The sequence below is a fragment of the Acipenser ruthenus genome, chromosome 8 (assembly GCF_902713425.1).
Source record: "Acipenser ruthenus chromosome 8, fAciRut3.2 maternal haplotype, whole genome shotgun sequence".
NCBI lineage: Eukaryota > Metazoa > Chordata > Actinopteri > Acipenseriformes > Acipenseridae > Acipenser > Acipenser ruthenus.
In genome coordinates, this window is record NC_081196.1 from 40986082 (window position 1) to 41010649 (window position 24568).

Consider the following 24568-nt stretch of genomic DNA (forward strand, 5'->3'; position numbering starts at 1 on the left):
CTGTATTCCAGCAAACGAAAACAAAGGTAGCAATAACGGGCAGTACCTTACCAATAAATTCTGACAGCAGCACACCATGGTTTAAACACAGTTTTTATTTATTTATTTATTTTCTTTAGAAGGTGAAAAACATGTATATCTAATTTAGTATGTATTTCCTATCAATAGAATGTAGTATAGTGTTCGCTTTACAAAGACCATTGTAATGAAGATGTAAATCAAAACGCATCAGTCCTGCATGGGCTGGCAAGATCCAATCATGAGAACATCAGTTCACAAAAATAACTGAACAAACTGTTAACTATTAAATCAAACATCTACTTGTTGTACAATGGTTAAGAGCCCGGTCCTCGGGTGTAACACACACACACGCACTTCGAATAATAATGTAGCGTCTACTGAAAGCGCCGAATTACATCTTTTAATTACGCTACGTCTACGTTCGAGAGTAATGTACCCATAGATATAGAAGGACTTTTATATATATGCTTGTACCTTTAAATGTAAACACACCGAGCAGAAGGTGAAGGGGAGGAGAGTGGGTAGGGCTCAGTGCATCATATCCTTTCGCCAAATCTGCTTCTTAACCAGTTCTTTCTGAAAAACAAGGAAGAGGAGACAGCAGTAAATACCACCGCGGGAAAATAATAGCCTTAAGACTTTGCAAATACTGCAATTGTTCATTCTTCCCTTCCCGCGCTGTACATAAGCCTTTCGCCATGCCAAATATAGTAATTTTCAGTGGCAGTTCGCACCACGATTTGTCACAAAAAGTGGCAGACAGGCTCGGACTGGAACTAGGAAAAGTGGTCACAAAGAAATTCAGCAACCAAGAAACATGGTAAGCGTTATTATTGTTTGGTACAGGTAACAATTATAAAACAATTATTCAGAAGGTGGCGGTGAACGGAAATTCGATTAGGTCTCGGTTGTGTCTCACAATGACAAGTCCCGTCAACACGGTCTGATATAGCCTGAATTTAATTGCCTGTAAATTGTTATTTTTTGCACAATGCATACATCATGCAGACCTAGTTTGGTTAGTTTGCGTCGGCGCTGTGTCTTTTGCATAACGTCCAAGAATTATTATTATTTTTTATTTTTTTTTTAGTGTCCATTTTTATGACCCGCGTTTATGACCCTCAAATTGTTTCGTTTGCAAGTTGGTTGCAATGGTAATCGGCAACACGTCATTCGGTTAAAGTTAAACAGGCGACTGCACCATCTGTTTGTTACTTTTTTCATAAGGGAGGATTTCAATTCCACAATTTTGCTTCTTTTGTCAGTTTTTTTTTTAATCACGTGTTTTCCATCCACAGTTGAGTGGGGGAGGGGGCCTTAGAGGCACTGGATAGAACTGAAGCAAGTTATGCCAGGTTGAGGAGTAGAAGAAACAGAGCTGTAGTCATAAAACACCAGTTTTCCAGTAAATACGTTGAAGTGCATTTGCTGGCACGCAAATGCTTTGTGTATGTAACCCACTGAGTGATAGTTTCCTGGTGAAACCCAAGCCATGTAAACGAGTCCTGCGCTACAGTAGATCACACTGTAAACCTTTGCCATCGAGATGTAGACTGCTTGATTCTGTGCTTGGTTTACATACTGTGGACTGTCTCAACGTTTGCGCTTTACTAGTTGAGTACTGTAACACGCAGATAAGACGATGGTGATAAGCTGATTCAACATGTTTTCCATGTGGATTACATAACACTTTCTGTTTAAGAATGACGCTGCACCTAATGACAAAATATGTATTTGTAGCATTGCCACGTAGAACAGCAAAAACTCCAAAAAGTATCCCTCCCTCGTTTTGCAGAACAAGCCTACAGATATTTTATTATCTGTAAATTAATATTAAGTAACAACGTAAAAGAAAAAAAAAAATAGTGGAGGTGGCTTTTTTTTTTAAACTAGGGATACTGAGCAATTTTAAGTTATCATATTAACGGTGGTGTTGGGGGTGGGGCATTTTACCCCCCTGTGATAAAGTTTTAAACATGCAGTTAGTGCAAGTCTTAAACACAGTTTATAGATAGGTTACTGATGTAATTGTTGGTTCAACAGAGTACACAAGTGATCCCCCCATGATAACGCACCTTGGTACTGCATGTTGCAATACGCTCTTCGCAGTGTATTGATTAGTTCTGTTGTAATGACTGACGGGTCATGAGGTTTCTGCTCTGGTCTTCAGGGCTGACACTGTGTGGGTCTGTTTTGGGTAACACTAGAAAGGGTCATGCCGTAGCATTTTGATGTTGCTTGCTATTCCCAATGTTGATATTAACACGTGGGTGCTGCTGAAGTGTATTCTTTTAGCAGTCGGACATCTACTGTCCATTATAACCTGTCTGTTGGGCTACAGTGAATGTGTGACCCTTATGTATGAGTTAATGTAAAAAAAGAATAAATACATTGTATTCTTGTTTTAGAGGATCAGTAACATTCACAACATTTTGACAATACAGAAGACAAATAAGTGTGTTCATTTTGAATTATTAACATAAGTGTGATGGTCCTTCTCATTGGGACTGTTAGCTAAAAATATTTTGGTGTCCATTTTGAAGATTCAAAGACTGCCTGCTGGTGCCTACAGGCTGTGCCTGTTCTTTCTTCAATAATGGTGTTAAGACAAGTGTAGTAATGAGTGTGTGTTAAATACATTACCAGGCCCATGTTGACTGACAAACTACATTTTTATCTCTGTGAAGAGAGACTCAAATAAAGCTCCAGGGTACAGTTCCAAGGTTTCATGGAAACATACCAGTGGTATCATTGCATCAACCATACAGCTACCCTGATTACTTAGTCCTTCTTTTGACATTCAGTTATACTAAGCATGGGTCAAAGCAGTTGACCATAAATGAACTGCTAACATTTGTTTTGTTTTTAAATTAGGTGCTTGACTTGAAATACCCACTATAAACCATGTATTAAAGCCTTGTTTTGTATCTACAGTAGTGGGGTGGTGTGTGTTTGTAGTGCTATGTTTAGGAAGTGTTTGTAGGGATACACTAAATACTCAAGTTACAGTAAATATGGTATTGGTAAGAGCAATAGTATCTATTAGTCTGCTGCCTTCAGAGTTAGTTTATACTATGTTTGGTGTCTTGGAGCTGCTACAGTTTGAAGTGCAGTAGCACTCGTAGAAGAATCCTGTATCCCTACAGCTAAAACTATTATTAACTATTAACTATTATCAAAATGGTCTGGTGATAAGATTTGTTTTTGGATAAATGGCCTGATTTTTAAAGCTTGGTCATTTTGAGCAAATCTCACATTAATAAAGCTCTGAGTCTTTTTTGCATATTTATGTAGACTGAGGAAAACCGAACATTAAATGTAAGTTGAAATTGAAAAGTTTAAAAGTGCACAGGACGCTGCTGCTTTAATAAACCAGAATATTTTGGTGTTGAGAAATGTTCTGCCTGGGTGGAAGGCTTAAGTCTGCATGCATTCCTCATATTGGTGGCATCCGTTTACATTATTATTGGTGGGGGTAGTCCCGTGATTAGGAACAGTGCAGATATGGAACAGTTCTGTTAAACTGTCATTTGAATGGGCTTTCAGGGAAAGTGAAAGCAGTCTGGAAGTGATTAAGTAAATTAGAGGTTTAATCTGCGACGATGTGTTTGAATTACTTAGTTTATTAACTTGTTGGCTGCGTGCAATTGGTGCTAGGCCTTTTGCAAAATAGTTACTTCACATCTTGGATTGTATGGTAAAGCACCACTATTGATAAGTTTAGACACAGGTAAAAGGTTTAAATTGGTCATGCATAATGGGCCATGCTGATACAGGTTTACCCCCCCACTTGTGTATGTGAAAGGAGGCATAACATACCGTACATGCCGGGCAGCAGTGTGGAGTAGTGGTTAGGGCTCTGGACTCTTGACCGGAGGGTCGTGGGATCAATCCCCGGTGGGGACACTGCTGCTGTACCCTTGAGCAAGGTACTTTACCTAGATTGCTCCAGTAAAAACCCAACTGTATAAATGGGTAATTGTATGTAAAAATAATGTGTAAAAAAAATAAATAAAATAAAATAAAAATAATGTGATATCTTGTAACAATTGTAAGTCGCCCTGGATGAGGGCGTCTGCTAACAAATAAATAAATACTAATGAGGAAATGTCTGAAGCTTGCAAAAATGCCTGTTTTGATAACCTTTGATTTCATTTTTCTACATGTGCCAATGACAGACCTCTTGTTTCAAAGACATTCCACAAAAAAGGGCTTGAGTAACCATTTGTCTCAATGTTTTTTATTTACAGTGTATGTGGGAATAGATTATGAAATAATGTTTGCTATGAATAAACACTGAAGGTGGAATTTAGACCACCTTTTATACAGTTGTTGACTGCTCTAACCTAATACAGGTTTCTAATGTGGGTTAGTAGGCAGGAGAGGTCTTTCACCTGGAGGATAACATTATCCCCATCCCTTCTTTCCTTGCAAATGGTAAATTATCAGTGAGAAACCATCGACCACGCAGTAACCCTTTTAATATATTATTTTTGTTGCATTATACAATTTTGAAAATATTCCAACACAAGTATCGCAACAATTTTACAATTTACTGTAAATTTAAACAAGACATTTATTGTGGCTCTGCCTTTTGATTCTGAATCCTCCTGATTTTTTTTTTTTTGATATATAGCCTACAGTCACCTCCAAAATTATGGGCACCCCTCATAAAGATGAGCAAAAAAGGCTGTATAAAATAAACACAGGTAATGAGCTATATTTTATGCTCAAATACATGGGAAAACCATATTCTTTTATTCTAAAACAATTGCTCAGAGTTTTTTTTATTACTTGTTAATAAAAAACTTTCTCAAAAGGATAGGTGTCAGAATTATTGGCACCCCTAAAGATTCTTATAAATAAAATCAAACAAAATTAAATGTGCATTAACATTCTACTTCAAGTTCATCTCAGTCTTAAGGAACTGTATTGTGGCCTTCCATGGCTTCCTGTTTCACTGGGGTATAAAAATGAGGTAACACGCATATGAAATCCATTTGTCATCCACCACCATGGGGAAAGGCAAAGAACTCAGAAATGAAAAGACAAATGGTTGTTGACCTTCATAAATCAGGCAATGGATACAAAACAATAGCAAAAAAACTAAATATACCACTTACCACTATTAGGGCAATAATTAAGAAGTTCAAAACCACTTGAACAGTGGTAAACTTGCCTGGTAGAGGACACAAGTGTATCTTGCCCCCACGCACAGTGAGGCAGATGGTTCGGGAGGCAAAGGGAAATCCAAGGGCCACAGTTGGAGAATTACAGAACTTGGCTGCATCTTGGGGTCACCAAGTCTCCAAATCTACAATTAGACGCCACCTCCATGCCAATAGGCTATTTGGAAGGGTTGCCAGAAAAAAGCCTTTATTGAGAGCAACCAACAAACGTAATCGCCTGGAGTTTGCTAAACGGCATTGGCACTTCGATTGGAACCGGGTGCTATGGTCAGATGAGACGAAAATAGAGCTCTTTGGCCACACACGCCAGCGGTGGGTTTGGCGTCGAAAGAAGGATGCGTGTGCAGAAAAGAACCTCATACCTACTGTAAAATATGGTGGTAGATCTTTGATGTTAAGGGGCTGTTTTGCTTCCACTGGTCCTGGGGCCCTTGCTAAGGTCAACGGCAGCATGAACTCTACCCAGTACCAGGACATTTTAGCCAAAAACCTGATTGCCTCTGCCAGGAGGCTGAAACTTGGCCGCAAGTGGATCTTCCAGGAAGACAATGACCCCAGGCACACATCAAAATCCACAAAGAAATGGTTAATTGACCACAAAATCAACATTTTGCAATGGCCATCTCAGTCTCCGGATTTGAACCTCATTGAAAACCTGTGGTTTCAATTGAAGAGGGCAGTCCATAAGCGCAGACCGATGGATATCAAGGATCTGGAAAGACTCTGTATGGAGGAATGGTCTAAGATCCTTCCCGATGTGTTCTCCAATCTCATTAAACATTATAGAAAAAGACTTGATTATCCTTGCAAGGGGAGGGTGCACAAAGTACTGAAAACAAGGGTTCCAATAATTGTGACACTTCATTTTTTTTGGAAATAAATTTATAATTTGAGAAATGTGTAATTTTGATTGATTCCATTGAATCATTAGTAAAGCCAAATATATTCCACATGTTGGAAAATTACAATATAGCTCAGTACTGGTATTTTTTATTTTATACAGTCTTTTTTGCTCATCTTTATCAAGGGTGCCAATAATTTTGGAGGTGTGTGTATAATATATATATATATATATATATATATAGATAGATATATATACACACAGTATATCATTTTTATGAAGCACATATTTACCTTTTATGAAGCCTGTCTGAGATCTTATCACAAATGCAGCCCTATCAGTTGTTATCATAGAGATAGACTGCATGCTTAACTGGTAGCCTGCATATAATTGCTTTATACTATAAAACACTGGAGCCTGCATTGCCTTCTTGTAGCCATCTTTAGGGCTAGTGATTTTCCGTTTTCGGGAATAGAAAATTCGTTTTTTCAAAAATGACCAATTCCGTTTTTTTTCCCCATCTTTTTTTTTTTATCAATGTATTAAGCATAACATTTGAACATAAATATAATGTTGATAGTTAAAATAAATAAATTAATACATGTTACCACAATTCTTTATTTTGATTAAAGCCAAGAGTTTTTTAATACAATTCTTGTAAGCAAAGCACCTGAGACACTTCAAACCTGTCCTAATGTTTATAGACATCACTTGTTTCATTGCTGGCATTAGAATAAGCAGGAAAACCTAAGAATTATATACCAAACAGTTCAGAAAACAAACGTCCAGCACAGTTGTGAGAATAATATTTGCAGTCTTCTACTAACCATGTAGTTCAGTCTACAAATGAAGGTGTTTTGAAAAGACCTGTTTATCTTATTGCTAGCATTACAATAATAATTGCAAATATAAAACAGTTTATTAACAGCCGACCAATGTCATGTGAGAGTAATCCTATGTACAGTACTCCAAATTAAGTTTCGCGTACTGCTGACTGACTGCTCTACACAGGTTCAGTGCTATGTATCGCCCGGTTTGTAATTTAAATAGTGCCCCTTTTAATGTACTTGCTAATCTTCCCAATTGTTTCTTTGCTAATTCTGCCTTATTTGCTAAATTTAACAAGAGGTGTGTCTCCGGACATTCTGTGACTGTGGCAGAGGGGTAATAAGATAATTAACAGCTAGTTAACCCCTCGGCCACAGTCTGCACGAATTTAGTAAGGATACGTGACTGTCAGCTAGTTAAATAATCAGTAGCTGATCAGCCATGCATCCTCACGAGGTTTTAAATATAAAAACAATAAGAAATACGCGGCGCTGTTATTCGCGCCGCAAACAATAATATAAATAATAATAAATAAATATATAGGGGCGGGACACTCCGCCACAGACGTGCATTTTTACAGAGGGGAATCGGAAAATCCGCTGCAAGACAGACGCAAATATGCTTATTTAATGCTTTACACGAATGCTCTCAAAATGACAGGTTTACCTCGAGGTGTTGGAGTCTCGATTTTAAGGTTGATATTTATGATAATAACTTGCAAAAGTTAAATTAAGTGTGAAGGTTGTTGCCAGTTATTGCGAAAAATCCACGCATTTAGCCTTGGGGAATGCTGCTGAGGACTTTCATTAACCTAATGTAGTACAGTCGCTAACGCTTAGAACGGGCGCGTTTGTGTTAACGTGATTCACCCGCAGTAAGCGATGGATGGTATAAACTCCCACACAATAACCTGACATTCAAAATGTCCCCAATCGCCAGTACAGTAATCAAAACAGTGTGTTTGTAGTTAAAAATATTTAAGACACTCATTACACGAATAAAAAAAGATGTATTAAAACCTGCGAATGTAAAAAGACAGTAATCCGTCGCATATCCGACTGTGATGGGACCAGAGTAAAGGCGGATATGTACAAAGGCAGATAAATGAATCCTGTTTTTTAAATCCCATTATACAGCTATAACAATTACTGTACTATATTATTATCGTTTTGAGATTCAGCTTTTATTAGGGAGCTCCCCTAAATCCCTTGTTCAGAAAGACACAGGGTATTAATGCTTGTGACAGAGTAGCCATCTTCCATGTGGATGCATGCATTCGCTGCTGAGTGACAGGCAAGAGATTGAGACGGAGGCTGAAGTTGATGTGCCCCGACAGCAAACAGGATTTATTTACACATTGTAGCTCTGAGCTGTGGGGTTTCCAGGATGTAATGAGACAGACAACAGTTGCGGTTCAAAGCAGTAGGAAACCGCTGTATTTATTATAATTTTTTTAGCTTTTAGTGAACAATGGCTCTCATTCCTCTCCTCTCACTCACAACCTCAACCGCTCAACTCTCTCTCTCAATTCTCCCGCCGCCAGATCCTGCTTCTCTCTTTCAAACACATCTCCTCACACACACCCAAGTCCCTTCCCCTTCCTCACTCATTGATCCAACACTCCCCTCTCTGACTGCTCGTGTCAGACCTGCTCCCACCCACCTCAGTGACGTCTTTCAGCTCTAGTCACACAAGCACCAAAACGCACAGAGAATGCTAACGGATCTGAACAAGAATAACAGTTTACAAACACACATTATTTACAGAGTACTCCAACCCCCTTCCCCAGTCCATAATCTGGTCCATTCCCACATTGTCCCCAGCTTTTTGAAGCAACATTGCATTGTTTGCTGACTGACAGAGTTCCAAGCATGCTTTAGCAAGCGCACAGCATCTAATGGAGACAATTTATTTACACTGAATTTATGTGCTGTTGCTTATTGCTTTTCTTTTTCCAGCCATGCTTGCTTGCTGTTGCAGTCAGTGCTGTTTTTTCAGACTGTAAATATCCCTGATACTGTGTACAGGGATTAAATAGCCAAGGTACAGTACAGGGATAATAACCCATTAACAAGGTGCAAGTTTTTTTTACTACAGTAAAGTGCTGCCTTTTCTTATAGAAATCTATGTGACTGGCAAAATAACAAGGTGAAAACAGTTGATTTGTTTCTTTTGAAACTGCCCGTTTGAGGCATCTGTAGGTAATTATGGAAGTGCAAAATAGTAAAGGTTGATGTCCTTATTTTGTTACAATCACATAATGCTGCAGAGTATTGACGGTTGTTGTCTAACGTGTTTTGTTCCAGTGTCGAGATTGGAGAAAGTGTTCGGGGAGAGGATGTCTACATTGTGCAGAGTGGATGTGGGGAAATCAACGACAACTTGATGGAGCTGTTGATCATGATCAATGCCTGTAAGATTGCGTCATCTTACCGGGTGACTGCAGTTATTCCATGCTTCCCTTATGCCAGACAAGACAAGAAGGATAAGGTAAGCAATTAAAGTTGCAGCAATACAAGACCTAGTACAACCATTTCAAATATAGTCCCAAACTTTCTAGATGGTTTCAATTCTGTGGGGTGTCTCGCTTAGAGTAAGAAATAGCTTCATAGCTAAAAAGATACTTTTAATTTGAAGTCAAACAATTAAATTAGATATCATCATGCCCCCAATGATGCTTTGTATTGCTCCCAAAAAAACAGTGAAGTATGCTTAGCACTTTGTTCCACCGATCGCCATGTGTACTTGCTGTAACTTGTATATCTTATTTGGTAGACATGGGTGTGTCCTCTAAAACATTTATTTACAATAATAATGAATTACAGGGATGTGATGCATCTTGGTTTTGTGTTGCTGCAAACATCAAATCCAAGCACATTAGGACCATACATAGAATTACCCTTCTAGAAATGAAAAAAAAACTGTAATACTTTTAGTAGTTATCTAAAGATATGATGCAGTTACAGACACTAGTGCTTTCTTTATTTATTTATTTATTTATTTATTTATTTATTTATTTATTTATTTGTTATTTAAGATATAATTGTTATTGTATTACAGCTTGGCTGGTGCCTACAGTATATTCTGTTTGACCAGACAGGGGTAAAATATTAATTGCCACAAATCAGTTCAGTGTTGTAATGTTGGTCATCATCACTTTAATTTCTGAGCCAGAAAATAAAGCCTGTAGGTGACAATCGCATTGCTGTTTTTCATTTTGCTTAATTCATGCAGAAGCAGTTTGAGATGACCCACTCATCCAGAATATTAACAATACCAAAAATGAGAGAGAAGTGGTAGAAGTAAAAATGGGTTCCAGTGCCATGGGGAAATTACCAGGATTGTTTGACAGGAGCTTGTTTTGATATCCTTTCCATAGTACATGACTGCTAACAGCACACTGCCCCCTAATTTCTCAACTCTTCACAACGCGTGCTGCAGTACTTGAGTTTCCTTGAATGTAGGCCTGACCAAGCCTAACCTCTCTAGAATTTGAGACCATACTAGATCAGGCAATATGACAGACCGTTGTGGCAAGCAGACCTCATCAAATAAAAAAAAATAAAAACATCAGTTTTCTCTGTGTTTGTATATATCTCAGAGTAGGTTTACATTTAAATGCAACATATAGTTGAACCAGCTATTCAAATGTGATTAATCCTACATGGCTGTTGATGATCATTCACAATATTCTGGAAGTGGAAAAAAAAACCTGGTAATCTGTATTTTTTTCTTTTGCAAATTCTCCATGCTATGCTGTTTGAATGCATTCATTCCAGCTAAGGTTGGATAGGGTTACTTTCTTCTGCCCAGTGACCTTCATTTGATATAATTAGTTTCATGGTGCCTGGAACTTTGTAACCATGAAAGTGTTCCAACAAATGATGTGAAAGAACTTGTAGAATGTTTTGCATTTTACCAAAGTGACATGCATCTTCACCACAGCAGATTTTTATGTCAAAAAAACAACCAGATGGACTGTGAATGCAATCCATTGGTTTCTTAATGTGTTCATCTGGTTTCCTTTTTTTGTGTATATGTTACGGTAAGTAAGATTTAATGGTGAATGTCGACATTTACCAAGTAAAGTGGTAAATGTCCGAAATAGAATAGTGCAAGTGCCTTTACCAATAAGCTTTCAGTAAATGTCGAAATGGACATTTACCAGTAAAAACCTAAGATTTACCAGAGTCTGACTTGCACCATAAGGTATACACTACCTTTTTATACACATGAAATAAATTTACCCTAAATGTTCAGGCTTGCATTTCACGTTATATAGATTGCAAATAATATATATATATATATATCTCTTTTTTTTTTTTTTTTCAGGGTCGTGCTCCCATCTCTGCAAAGCTTGTAGCCAACATGCTGTCAGTTGCAGGAGCAGATCACATCATTACCATGGACCTGCATGCATCACAGATTCAGGTGAGTTTCAAAGTAGGGGTTCAAACAATGTATAGTCCAAAATGCCATCTTCAGAAAATCAGTTGCAAGCATTAGATTTGGTGGGGGTGTGGGGGGAAGGAGAAAGAGAAGGAGAAGGAGGAGTAGAAAATGAACAATTATTTTATGAAATAAAAGAAAACCCATAGGTTTAAAATGATAGTCACATGTTAAATTGTAAATGTCAAAGCCCAGCAAGGGTTTCCAGAAATATGATTTAACAAACAAACAAACAAAAAAAAAATACTTATCACCATTTTGTAAAGCTTTGTTTGAGATGTTGCAAGTTTCTAAGCATGTTATCTCGGTGACATCCAATTTGTATTACTCAGCTTTTAGGTCAAAGTTCACAGTAAATGCTGGGCTCCTTCAGCTAATGGGTTTGGGTGATGTGTTGAAGTTACAGATCATCCTTTTTTTTTTTTTTTTTTTTTTTAATTTACTGCTATAAATAATACACGGGTAGAAATATTTCATTTTTCATTTCACTGTTTCAACATTATTTTCTCCTACAAAACCCCTTTTCAAATGTATTCTGACTCCATAAACAACTGACAGTAAACCATGTGTATTTTTTATGGAGCTTTGTAGACTGCAAAATACATTACACAAAACACTCATAATTAATGGTGTGATATAAAAGGGGAATTAATAATGCGTCTAGGCCAGAATCTAATCAATCATTCAGGAGTTCCTCTTCACCGCTGTCTGAAACACCCCCTCATCTCTCTCCCTGTCTTGCTGGAGTTGTGCTTTCCAATGGTCGTTTTCTGCAAACGATGCCATTCCAGGAACACCCAGGAAACTTCATTGACATCATCTTGATTTGACATGACTAATTCTGACTAAAACTAGGAAAAGTGAACATATTGCATATTGTTTTGGCTACCTTTGCAGCATAGAATTGATTTTAAGACTTTGCTGTTAACTTACAAGGCCCTGCATGGATTAGCACCTAGTTATTTGCAGGAGTTACTGACCCCGTATCTTCCAAACTGCACTCTGAGATCACAGGATGCAGGGCTGCTGGTTATTCCTAGGGTCAACAAAAGCAAGACGGGATGTAGGGCTTTTTCTTGTAGAGCTCGATTATGGAATGCTCTGCCTTCGTTTGTCAGAGAAGCTGGGGCCATTACAGTTTTCAAGTAAAGACTAAAAATGCACTTTTATAAAATGGCTTTCTTATCTTAGTGGGTTTTAATGCAACTTTAAAATTGCTGCTTTTGTATTGTGTATACTGTTATTTAAATGGTCTGATTGTGGCAGTTGTTTGTGTGACATGCTATACAAATGTATTGTGGTGTGTTCTTTTTTTCTGCTATGTACTGTACAGTGCTTTAGCGCTACTTTTGTATACAAAGCGCTATATAAATGCAATAGATAAATAAATAAATATAGCCACTGTGTTGAAGGATGAACCGATAGCCTGGGTCCACACAATATCATGCCACCTGTAAAGTCACTGAGGTCTTTCTGCTTTGTGGTGTTGCTGAATAGTTGCACACAACTCACACAACTTATATAGGTTTAGTGGATAATATGATGTGTTACTAGTTAAATGTGATATGAACTGTTATAGTTACGTAGTCAGACCTACAGTAGAAGCTAATTCTTAAGGCTGTGTCTTTGTTTAAGGGTTTCTTTGACATTGCTGTGGACAATCTGTATGCAGAGCCTGCTGTTATTCAGTGGATTAAAGAAAATATCCCAGAATGGAAAAACGGTATCATTGTGTCTCCTGATGCCGGGGGAGCAAAAAGGTATTGTTGTTTATTTTGGGATTCTAAAAGGTACAGCTTTGTTTCTAGAACAAACAACATCAAAACTACTTGATGCCTGAAAAAAAAAATTTGTTTAAAACTTTGCAACAATAATACTATTTAACCACCAGAGGTAGCTGTAGTCTAAATTGTATATTTTGCTTTTGTTTCCTAGTAACATAACTTTTGTGGGGCCTTGTCTCAAATCTTTTTACTCCAGTGTAATTTTTTTACACATTACACATTTTGAGGTATAACTGAGCATTTTAAATATTCAATTCATTAAATGTGTGTTTAAGTTGCTTTTTAATGATTTTGGGTGTGTTTAATTGACTCTTTTTTTTTTTTTTTTTTTGCTTTGTTTACATACACCAGAAGAGATTTTAGAACATTCCAACCAAGATGAAAATGAATCATGCAGACTTGTTTTATGTGATGTCATACACTGTAGCAGTAAAATTCTCTATTCAAAGTTTGATGGCCATTTTAGACCAAGCTTAACAGAATGAAGTGAGCTTTGCCTTCCGAGGAAATAAGAGATGAAATCTGAGGTGTAATCAAGGACTAGTGAGAGACTCCAAAGTGCACAAAATACACACTCGTTTACCTGTTCTCTTACCAGTGTTTTGGTATTTCCTTTGTTATACTTCTAGATTTCAATAAAGTTATGCGCTGCTTCTAATCAGTCATTTGTCTTGGTGACTGGATAATAATATTTGGAATGCGGTCTGCAGAGATGCCAACTGCTAGGTTTTGGCCGTAGCGACTGCATGAAAACCGTAGTTGCTACGGTGCTACAGGCAAAGCCCTTAAAACAACAGTTAAGTGTCTTCGTATGCAGTTGTATTAAGTTGCTGTATGTGCGGCGCTCTTTGAGAGGAACTTGCACTTCCCATGGTATTTAGGGGGTGTACTCATCTGAAAAGCATATAATTGGGTGCTTCTCTTGAGTGACAGAGCTTGCTTTGAAATCAGAAGCAGTGGGGTTGCTTAAAGGCAGGTGCTAACTTATAGTTTCAATAAAACTATGAATGGAAGTGGCAGCAAAACAAGTAAAAAAGATACAACTCCAGAAGTGCAAAGAATATACAAAGAGGTATACATTTATTAAACTAAGTAAGATTTTGGAAAACCACGCCTATTGTGAATACTGCAGATGTGGTTTTAGCATGAGCCACGGCAGAATAAATGACATTCATGACCATATAAAAACCATTAAACATGAAAGGAATGCATGAACAGCTAAACAGAGTAGGCCCTTGGATTATTAATTTTTTTTTATAACAAAAAGGTGATTTAATTAAAGCTGAGACACTTTACGAACTTTCTAATAGAACACAAACTGCAGATTGCGACTGCAGATCACGTAGGCCCACTTGTGAAAACGGCTTTTCCTGACCGTGAAATTGCCTCCAGGTATGGCCAAAACTACAGCGATTTATTACAACTTTAGCATCTGTGACAAGTACCGAACTGGCCACAGATTTGAAAAATGCCCTTTTCACTCTTGCAACAGACGGAAGCAATGCTACAGAGACTCCGTTGTATCTAGTAGTAATACCCTACTTCAGTGAAGAATTTGGAAAAGTGATAATGCAGCTGCTTGCTTTGCCTTTCATTTCTAGAGGCCCAGGTTAGAATCTGGCTTGGGCCACAGTTTATATCACAGGACAGCCTGATTTGAAATAACACAACACATTCCTAAAGCAAGTGAAGCAAATGTTTCAAAGTTGTGCAACCATTTGTTTTATTGTAGAGTCACCTCAATTGCTGACAGACTGAACGTGGAGTTTGCCCTCATTCACAAAGAAAGAAAGAAAGCCAACGAAGTGGATAGAATGGTCTTAGTGGGTGATGTGAAAGACCGGGTGGCTATTCTCGTAGATGACATGGCGGACACATGTGGCACAGTCTGCCATGCTGCTGAGAAGTGAGTACTCCAGAGAGCAGAGCAACAAGGAAGTGAGACAGAACAGGGTTCTTTGGAACAGCTTGCACTGTAATGACCGAACAAAAACTGAAACACATGACGACAAATGGAGGAAGACGAGACGGAAATTGGCAAGTGCAGATACGAAGACAAGTGTCAGTTGTGTCGTTTTCATGTCGTATGCATATTTAAACCAGCGGAAATAGCAAGGACCTTTTTTATGAATATAAATAAATGATTTCTTGTTTCATATTTATTTTTATTAGAAATTAAATTAATCTGGCCCTTACTTTATTTAACTGGGTTTGTGATAAACAAGTTATTACATATGAACTATTACCAAATGATGATGCCCATTTTGAATGTTTTGTACATTGCAGATTGTTATCTGCTGGTGCTACCAAGGTGTATGCTATACTGACCCATGGGATCTTCTCTGGCCCTGCCATTTCCCGGATAAACAATGCTGCATTTGAGGCTGTTGTAGTTACCAACACCATTCCACAGGAAGAAAAAATGAAACACTGCCCAAAGATTCAGGTAACAATTCTCAACAGGCTTTGCCTATATTGAATATCTCCAGTGATGCATTTCCATCTTCCACCTTATAGGAGGCTGTGTGGTCCAGTGGTTAAAGAAACGGGCTTGTAACCAGGAGGTCCCTGGTTCAAATCCCAGCTCAGCCACTGAGCCATTGTGTGACCCTGAGCAAGTCACTTAACCTCCTTGTGCTCCGTCTTTTGGGTGAGACGTAGTTGTAAGTGACTCGGCAACTGATGCATAGTTCACACACCCTAGTCTCATATCTTGTAAACTGCTTTGTGATGGTGGTCCACTGTGAAAGGCACTATATAAAAATAAAGATTATTATTATTATTATTATTATTATTATTATTGTTATTGTTATTGTTATTATTATTATTGTTATTATTATTATTAAAATGGTAACAGGCTAATTCATGGCACAATCATGCTGTAGACACGCTTGTATACAAAAATAAAGAGCTTGGCTTTTGTGTTTTTGCAATATTTGGTAAAATGCTGTACTCTGTTTTTCTCATTTTAAGTTTCGTTACTGGTGTTGTCCAGTAAAATTAACTGCTTTACTGACACATTGTTTTAACCTATCGTAATATCAATGATACAAATCTGTTTTACAAACCATTGCGTTAGCTAAGCAATTCCCCTTGCATACTTTTTTTTTTTTATGCAGTAGTCTCCATGGTCACTGTAGTGAAGGAATGTTTGTTTTGTTTTCAGGTTAGACTACTTAAATCAGAAATAGTAGTGTATCGTGTCGTAATCTATCGCAACAGAGCAATCCAATTGGTTAGAAAAGTTATGACGGTGTATAATGCGTGTCAAGGATGACCTTTGTCTAACATTGAGCAACAGCCTGGTTACACAAAATTGTGTTCTACATCCTGCATTTGTGTTTTCATTGGTTCAAGCGCTGTACATATAAATTAGATAGTCTTCACTTCATCATCCCTGGTTTACAACAATCTGTTTTGTTTTGTTCTTTTTAGGTGATTGATATTTCAATGATCCTTGCTGAAGCCATCCGAAGAACACACAATGGAGAATCTGTGTCTTACTTGTTCAGTCATGTCCCGTTATAATAGAGAAGAAAACAAAGACCTGCATTTCTTCTGCTTCAAGACTCCAGTTGTGACGCACCTACCTGAACCAGTGCAAAGCCAGAGCAATTGGCCTGCACACAATTGACTTAAACAATTATTGAGTAGCCATTCCAGCTAAAGGGGTTCTTTTTTCAGAGTTTTCCACACCTTCACACCCAGCCACATGCATACTTCATTCCCCAGAACAGTGAATGTTGCCTTAAAGCAGGAGCTTGGCTTACCTTATACCTATGGATTGAAGTTTTCGGGTTTTATTTTTGATCACATAAGTCCCTTTTTTAAACGTATTTTTTTCTCAGCATAAAATACCCAGTACGGGGTGTACACTGATAGGAAGTCCATTTAAAATCTCTTTGATTTGTAGCAAAGAGAAACATAATCTTAAACCCAGTCGCTAATTAGTAGTTTTCTCTTTATTAGGATGCAGAGACAGCTTAATAACGACTAATTAACATTTTAAAGGGAGGTAAAGATTTGGGGGAAAAAAACCCGAAAAGTTCATGCTCTTCTTGTACCTCATTTTGTTTGCAACTCAATCTGAATGACAAATTTAGTTGGTCTTCTTTTAAAGTGCATTAATAGCAGAACCAATTTTTATATATAATACAAAGAATTTAGCTACCTTATGTCAGTGGCTTGGGTGAAACTGTTCACTTGCTATATAAAGTCTTAAGTTTATGTCTAACACTTTTAAATGATACAGAAGAATATCTTTTGTTGGCAGTGTTTAAAATGTTACTTTTTTCAGCAATTTTTTGTATTGAATGCTCAGGATATTAGCCAGTAAGTTTGGACTTGATAAAATGTCTAGTCGAGGAAGGAGTTTAAAGAAATATTAATCTTTCCAATGCTTGTCATGTCTGCTTAAGTTATGGCAGCTTCTGCACAAAACATGTACAGTTTTCACTTCTAGAAATAATTAATATTTTTTGAAATGCAAAACCAGTACAGTTTTATTCTCAATAAAACAAAAAAAAAAAGTTGATTTTTTTGACTCTCTTTTTTGTTTGTTTGTTTTGTTTCAATTTATTTTCTCAGTTATGCTAAATCATGTCACCGTTTTAAGCTCGTTGTAATTCTAATTAGCAACGACTTGTCACTAACATATTGTGTATTGTTACAGTCGCAGTCGTGGTTTATCCCTTGTTAAGTTGCTTAAAAGGGTGCCAGACTGAATACGGGTTCATGACAGGCAACCAACATTTTACACTTGTGTGTGATCTGTCAGATCAAAAGATCTTGCATTTGCAGACTTCTGCCTGCGAAAGATTTCTGATGAAAGATGCATCTGTCAAGTTAATTGACTCTCCATAAATTCTGCGCAGTTGTCAAGTGATTTCATTGCCATACCTGCCATTGAAATTTGAACAGTAGTCTGCAGTTGTTGTTGTTAATAATAGTTTCCTTTTAGTGGAGGCTGGAGTTGTTTTTTAATTTTAAATTTTTATCTTTTTTGACCTATATAAGCATATACCTGTTCTTGAAAATATACCAACTTGGAATCCCTATATAAGTATACTGTATTAATGTGCCTATTACTACTGGTAGTGACTATCATTTAATACAATTTGTTAACAAAATAAAAAAGCTCCAGTGAATGAAGTAACCTTGGTCACAGGACTGGCAGTATTGACTTTTGCAGAAGTGAAAATAGGGAATTGGTTTATTGGTTACTCTTCCACTTCCCAATCTGCACATTAAGGGAAACTGTATTACAAAACAGATTAGGTTTTTGTGGATGAGAGGGTTGTAAAGCATGAGATGTGTGCTTTACAAGTCATAGTGGCAAGACACGTGTATTGCATTAGCCTTCTCCTTTTGTCTATAATGGGTGTTTGTTGTTCTGAGGTCTGAATTTGGATTTTATCTTGGTTCCTGTTTTCTGCTTCTGAAACAACAAATAATGCTTGTTACCCTGAAGTGCACCAGGTGTTTCTTGTGAAATATATTGCCAGTTTACTATTGGTGTAGGTTTCATTAACAGTAGAAATCAGTTTCGTAAATGTTAAATGTTGTTTTATTCATAAAAGCAGACTTTGAAAAATGTTATTATTTAAACTCCCGTCTCCAAAGCTTCTTGAATAGAGTCCTGTATTTATCTATGTGCTCCTAGAACAGGGGTGGACAGCTCCACTCCTAGAGTGCCCTTTCCCACTGGATATGCTTGTAAATGTACAGGGTACAGTACACTGACTTGGCTCTTTCTAGGGGAAACCTACTCTGCTCATTTCTCTTTCACACTGGGTGTGTACTGAGTTTTTAAGTGTACCAAGAACATTTCCCTTTCACACTACACATCAAGTGTACTGAACAGAAGACCACCTTGTCGTGCATGCTGGGAAGTTAAAATATCCATTGTTATTATTATTAGAGTCATTTAGCAGACGCAGAACTTGGAGGCTAGGGGGTGAACTATGCATCAACAACTGCTGCTGCAGATTCACTTAGAATAGGACCTCAGTTTTACGTCTAATCCAAATGACGGGGAATATCCTGTTTTTTGTTTCAGTACTGTGTTATTTGACATGTTGTGGACAAAATAAATGCATAACAGGCAAAGTCAACTTACACCAAGGTGACATTTTTATTCATGCACATCACATGATGCCAATATCTGCAAACCCATTTCATGTTTCAGAGTAAATCATTATTTATTTATGTTCCATCAACGCCAAGCCTGGAATATTTACCGCTCATGGATTTACCACTCATGTAGCAACAGCTTCAGGGAGTTTGACCCTGTTTGGTACACTTGATAGTTCCTATATGTTTGCCACTGAACCGAGTATATTTCTTTCACACTTCTGTGAACTATACTTACTACAGAGGCAGCTGTACCCAGTGTAAATGGGACCTTAGAGTCCAGTGAAGATAAACCAAACTAATTGTAGGGTTTAAAGGAAACTTTGTGAAAGTCTTTTTTATTATAATGCGGCTTATGACATCACTGCACTGAAGACAGTCGTTGTGTCTGAACAGAGCAGCGGAACCTGATGGGGATTACTACTGTATATACTAGTTATTGCTTTATCTAGTTATTTATCCTATTTGAATTGAATGGCACCTTCATTTATTTTATCATGTCACTTGATTTGAAAGCTCAATGATGTAGCTGTGGATACCACTTTAAAGTAGAAAAAACGGATTTACAGTATAAATATTTAATATTAAGGTCCACAAATGAAGGTTTAATCAAGCATCCTCCATTATGAGTGTTTTCTACTTATGGAAAATATGACAATGACTTGTCTGCTTATTTTAATGTTTTACTGTTTTTTTTTTTTGTTTTTTTTTTAAATCGTATTCACATTGTATGATATATTTATATTGATGCACCCTCTTTCAGATCCCGTACAAGATATTCTTAAAAATGTTCCCTGTTGTATCGGCTGTCTTCATTCACCACTGACTTGAAAATGAGCTTAACTACAATATACCAAATGTCACCAGTTTTGAGTTATTGCTATTGATATTACCTCAATGGTTGTTAATAATTACTGAGCTTGGACTATGATATCTATGGCTCATGATACACTGACCCAGATGTCATTGATTGGATCTTTGGGGGACTTAACCTAGAAGAGAAAAGTGGCACAGAATGTAATATTTCACCAACAATCCCATGTATCACAAGAAGAAGATTGTTTTAACACACACACGTGTAAAAAGTGGTGCACTCAGAAGGCTTTTTGAAGTAAATTTAAATGTGAATGTGATCATATTGCTGCAGAAGAATTCAAAGTATTTGCAGGTGAAGAGGAGGCTGAATGAAACAACTATACTTGAGTGGAACAAAACTTCATCATGCTCACTAATGTGGGGATGCTTTGCCTAATCAGAGAACCATGTTCAGTACACTGTATGCTTTGTTAGCTTTGGTGGTGAAATGAATAACTTAACATTAATTGTACCAACCTGCTTTTATAATTTCAAAACAGGTGGTGAAAACAAATATAACTTGTTTAGTTTTATTTCTTGTTTGGTTCTAGTTTTGTAAAATTATTTAAATGTTTTAATCTTTCAAACAAACAAACAAACAGTAAATTTAAAGTTTTTAAATCTTGCCTGCATTTTTTAAAGAAAGAGCACAATTCTGGGTTATAGAATATAGTCAGCATTTTGTTTCCTAATATTAATGAAAGGATTGTCTACAGTTATTAGAAATTCTAACCCTACAGTTAAAACGACCCTCTGTTCTGTTAACGGATGGCTGAATGGTGTGGTGGTTGTGAAACTCCTTTTTTCTGTTTTTATGAAACTTCTGTTTCTTTTGGGTTTCACTTTCATGTTACTGGGAAATCGTAACTCACACTGATTTTGAAAGCAGAGTAATATATGTAAGTATTTATGTACTGTGTACAGGGATTTATACAATGCTCAAGGTTTGTTTCAGACAACGCAGATAGCCATTCACCTATTACTATTATAGCCAAATCAAGGTAAATATGAAATACTCAAGCAGCATCACTTGCTAACCTCAAGAATAATTACGCTTGCAGTACTTAATATATATATATATTGATATTGTCAAGTTTGAGCTGTATAAAGGTAAACCTGAGGAGGAACACTACTCCAGGTGGTTTAAAGATGTTTTACTCATGCACTGGACTCAAGTGAAATGAGCTTATTGACCCAATAAACTTTGAGAGGAACAAAAACCAGACACGACACTTATAGTGTGATAACAGCTTCCTTCAGGGAGGCTGTGTTTAATGAACAACATGCAACGATTCTATTCAGAACTCGTCTCGTTCTTAAAAAAACATTTTACAGTTTACAACAGTTTTATACCTTTTGAGAATGTCATCCTATTTTATTTTTTACTTTGCAAAAAAAAAAAAAAATTGGAAAAAAAGTAGTTCCTACTGAGAATATGTTTTAAAATGAGAATCCTATTTAAGAACTCAATTCTTATAAGATAAACTTTCATGAACAATGCTGTGTTATTCCATCTTACAAATCTAGTTAAATCACCATGCACATGCATATTCTACTTCTAGTTCTCTTTAATACATGAATATTTGCTTGCCCTCTTTGAGGTGTAATTAATTCAGAGCAAGTAGGTGATGTCATGTAGGTGAGGGTTTTTCAGGCAGAGTCTCGGTTCTGGATTCAACCTGCAAAGGCTGGGTCTGGCAACTCAAGAGCTCAGGTCGAGATTGAAGATTGAGTACAAATTGATATGGTTTGACTACAGGTATTTAAGGCCTTCTTCAAATGCCAACCCATCCTGCTTGATGTCACCACAACCCCCCCGCTTATGTGGTTACAATGTTTTAGAGAACTAGCAAACTCACTAAATGTTTAATAATAAAACATGCTACAAAATACTTATAATATGTTTAAGCAAAAATTGTACCTACTGCAAGTAATAAATAATTATAATGCATTACTTTGGTTATATATGTATGATAGGCTTATCCAACATTTTAACTAGAATAATTAATTTCAGCAAGCTAGCAGCTAAGTTATACATGCTGACTGGATCATGTTCTAACACCTCAAGCAAAAATGTACTCTGTGATATTTCTTCAGAAGCACATTACTAGACCACAGCGGTCAGCCTTAGACGGTCATACTACAAGGCCAAGTAACACCTTGGTTTTTAACTGATGAGAAATGCATAGTCTAGGTGGCTATTACTGGGTACCAACTTATTTTCAGAAAATATGGGTAGTTTGGAAAGAACTAGGAGCTTGAGGTGTTTGAATTTGTTATTTTCAGAGAAATGGTTATTTTTCAGTAACTGCTGGCTGTTACAACATGATTATATTGAAAACAAGCAGGTTCAATTATTCTTCTGTTAAGGCAAAGGTCTTGCTTCAGATTCCCTCTTCTCCATGGCAGGTAGCAGGACTTGTTCCGGGCATCCAGTATTTCTCGTCACAGGTATGCTGAGTTCTCGCTGCTTGGCTCCTGTAATGTAGAAAAACCTCCTCTATGTTCTCCTCATAATTTATGCACCACTAAATTAGACAAAGATCCTGCCTGAACACCTGTGCTTATTTTGCATATTTTCCACATCAGACTAGGCCTAAGGATCTTAACTAGCCTCAATAACCTTGATGGGGCCTATTGGAATACGCATGTAGCAGTTGCAGGGAGTACTAGGATTCTCATGATAAAAGAAAATATGCTTTAGCAACCAAGACAGCACTTGCTGACATAGCTCAAAGGTGCTTTAACTCAAAGGTTTTGTTTTATTCTTAACTGTAAAAGTACTAGGATTCTTATGGTACCAGACTAATATGTTTTAAGTAGGCAAACTTCCTGACAGAACAGGTGTTCTAACTTAAGGGCCCCTCGCTTTTATAATTTTTATCTTAAACAAGTGAGAGGAACTCCATAGAACAAATTATTAGTTTTAGAGAAAACCTCATAGATCCTTATCTTAGAAGTGGGAGATAGCCTGGTACCAAAAAGTATATTATTCATTTTAGAGATAAAGGCTGTCTAACAAACCAGAGGTTTTAGGGTTAATTAAGCCTTCTGATGTACAAAGGAAGAGAAAAAGTCATATAAATATGGGAGCAAAATTACAGTTAGTTATCAGTTAAGTTTGGTAACACAGACTGTCTGGTCAGGCTGACTACTGGTGTTGTATTCAGAGCCTCTGGTGTCCTTTCTTTGTTCTGTTTTATATTATAAGACACACTTCTCTGCGGAGGGTAAGCGTAATCTTGAATTTATATCTCACCTATATTGAAGCATGATGCTATAGGATAGAATTATTATTAGCTTTAGAGATGTTTTTATAGTGTATGCATTTAGTGTAAATGGGTGCCTTGGACTGCCTGAGGTGCGTAATGTAACCATATTGCTTTATATATTATTAATGGTGTTTGCAAAGACACCAGCCTGCCTGGACTGTCTATGAGCTAGGATTCGAAGTAGATCTGCGATCACTCGATACATTTAAACATTAATAAACTGAAGGAGTAAATATATACTCTGATTTGTTATTCTTGATTAACTGTTGCTGGGTATGTGAAAATCTGTAAGCCAGTACACAAACAATGCACTGTAGGAGTTTATGCAATCGATTTGTCCTCCTGTTTGCCTCCCCTTATTCTATTAAGAAGTGCTTGAACTTGACACAGTATACCATAATAACTAAACGATGTTTTAATTGTGCAAACAATCAGATACTTCTCTGGATACAACTGACCCCTAAATAACTTAATTAACCCTTGTTTTAACTTAATTAACAATTGTTTGTTAACTATTGGCTTGTAATTGCCTTTTGGAACACATGCATTACACATGATATGTGATACAGCAAAAAATACTGTCCCAGAACTGTGCAATTTTTGATCATATTACATTCACCCTTATAAAAGTTTCCCATAGTAAAAGCATAGCAAAGTGTAATAAAGCACATTGAAAGCATAGGTAAGCACTGTAAAGCCCAGAGAGACATGGTAAAGCATATTAAAAAACATGGCAAATCAGGGTAAACTATGGTAAATGCATACTATTACCATGGACAAAGCATGGGGCACGTAAAAAAAAAATACCATGGTTAGCTTTTATAAGGGCAAACTTATGATCATGAGATATGAAAGACAAAACTTTCCACATGTCAAGGGTAAAAACTGTCAGTCTATGACATGACACCTTTGCAGCTGGATGCACATGGAGAGACACAGAAAAAACGTGTTCAGATAAAAAAGCTATACAATGCTTTGTTTTCTGTTATTTTTCTTACCTTTATTCTCAAACTGGTAAAAAAGCAGAAACAAACTATTTATTATCTTTATCTTTGTTTAAATTGATCCACAGTATAAGACAATCAACTTCAAATGTGTTGATATATACTGTATATGAGGGTCTGGATATTTGTGTCATTGGGGAACTAGGGGCTGCACATTCACTTTCTATCACAGCTTTCCTGTGCAGTTCAACAT

General features: G+C 36.9%; 1 protein-coding gene across 1 annotated transcript; it reads left to right on the forward strand.

Moving 5' to 3' along the window:
- The first annotated feature begins 553 nt into the window (after window positions 1-553).
- On the forward strand, window positions 554-17646 carry LOC117407498 (ribose-phosphate pyrophosphokinase 2-like). The gene is made up of 7 exons (XM_034012601.3): window positions 554-841; window positions 9186-9369; window positions 11212-11310; window positions 12964-13088; window positions 14845-15018; window positions 15399-15558; window positions 16548-17646. The coding sequence occupies exons 1-7, from the start codon at window positions 720-722 to the stop codon at window positions 16638-16640; spliced, it is 957 nt and encodes a 318-aa protein (XP_033868492.1). The 5' UTR covers window positions 554-719; the 3' UTR covers window positions 16641-17646.
- Window positions 17647-24568: the final 6922 nt, after the last annotated feature.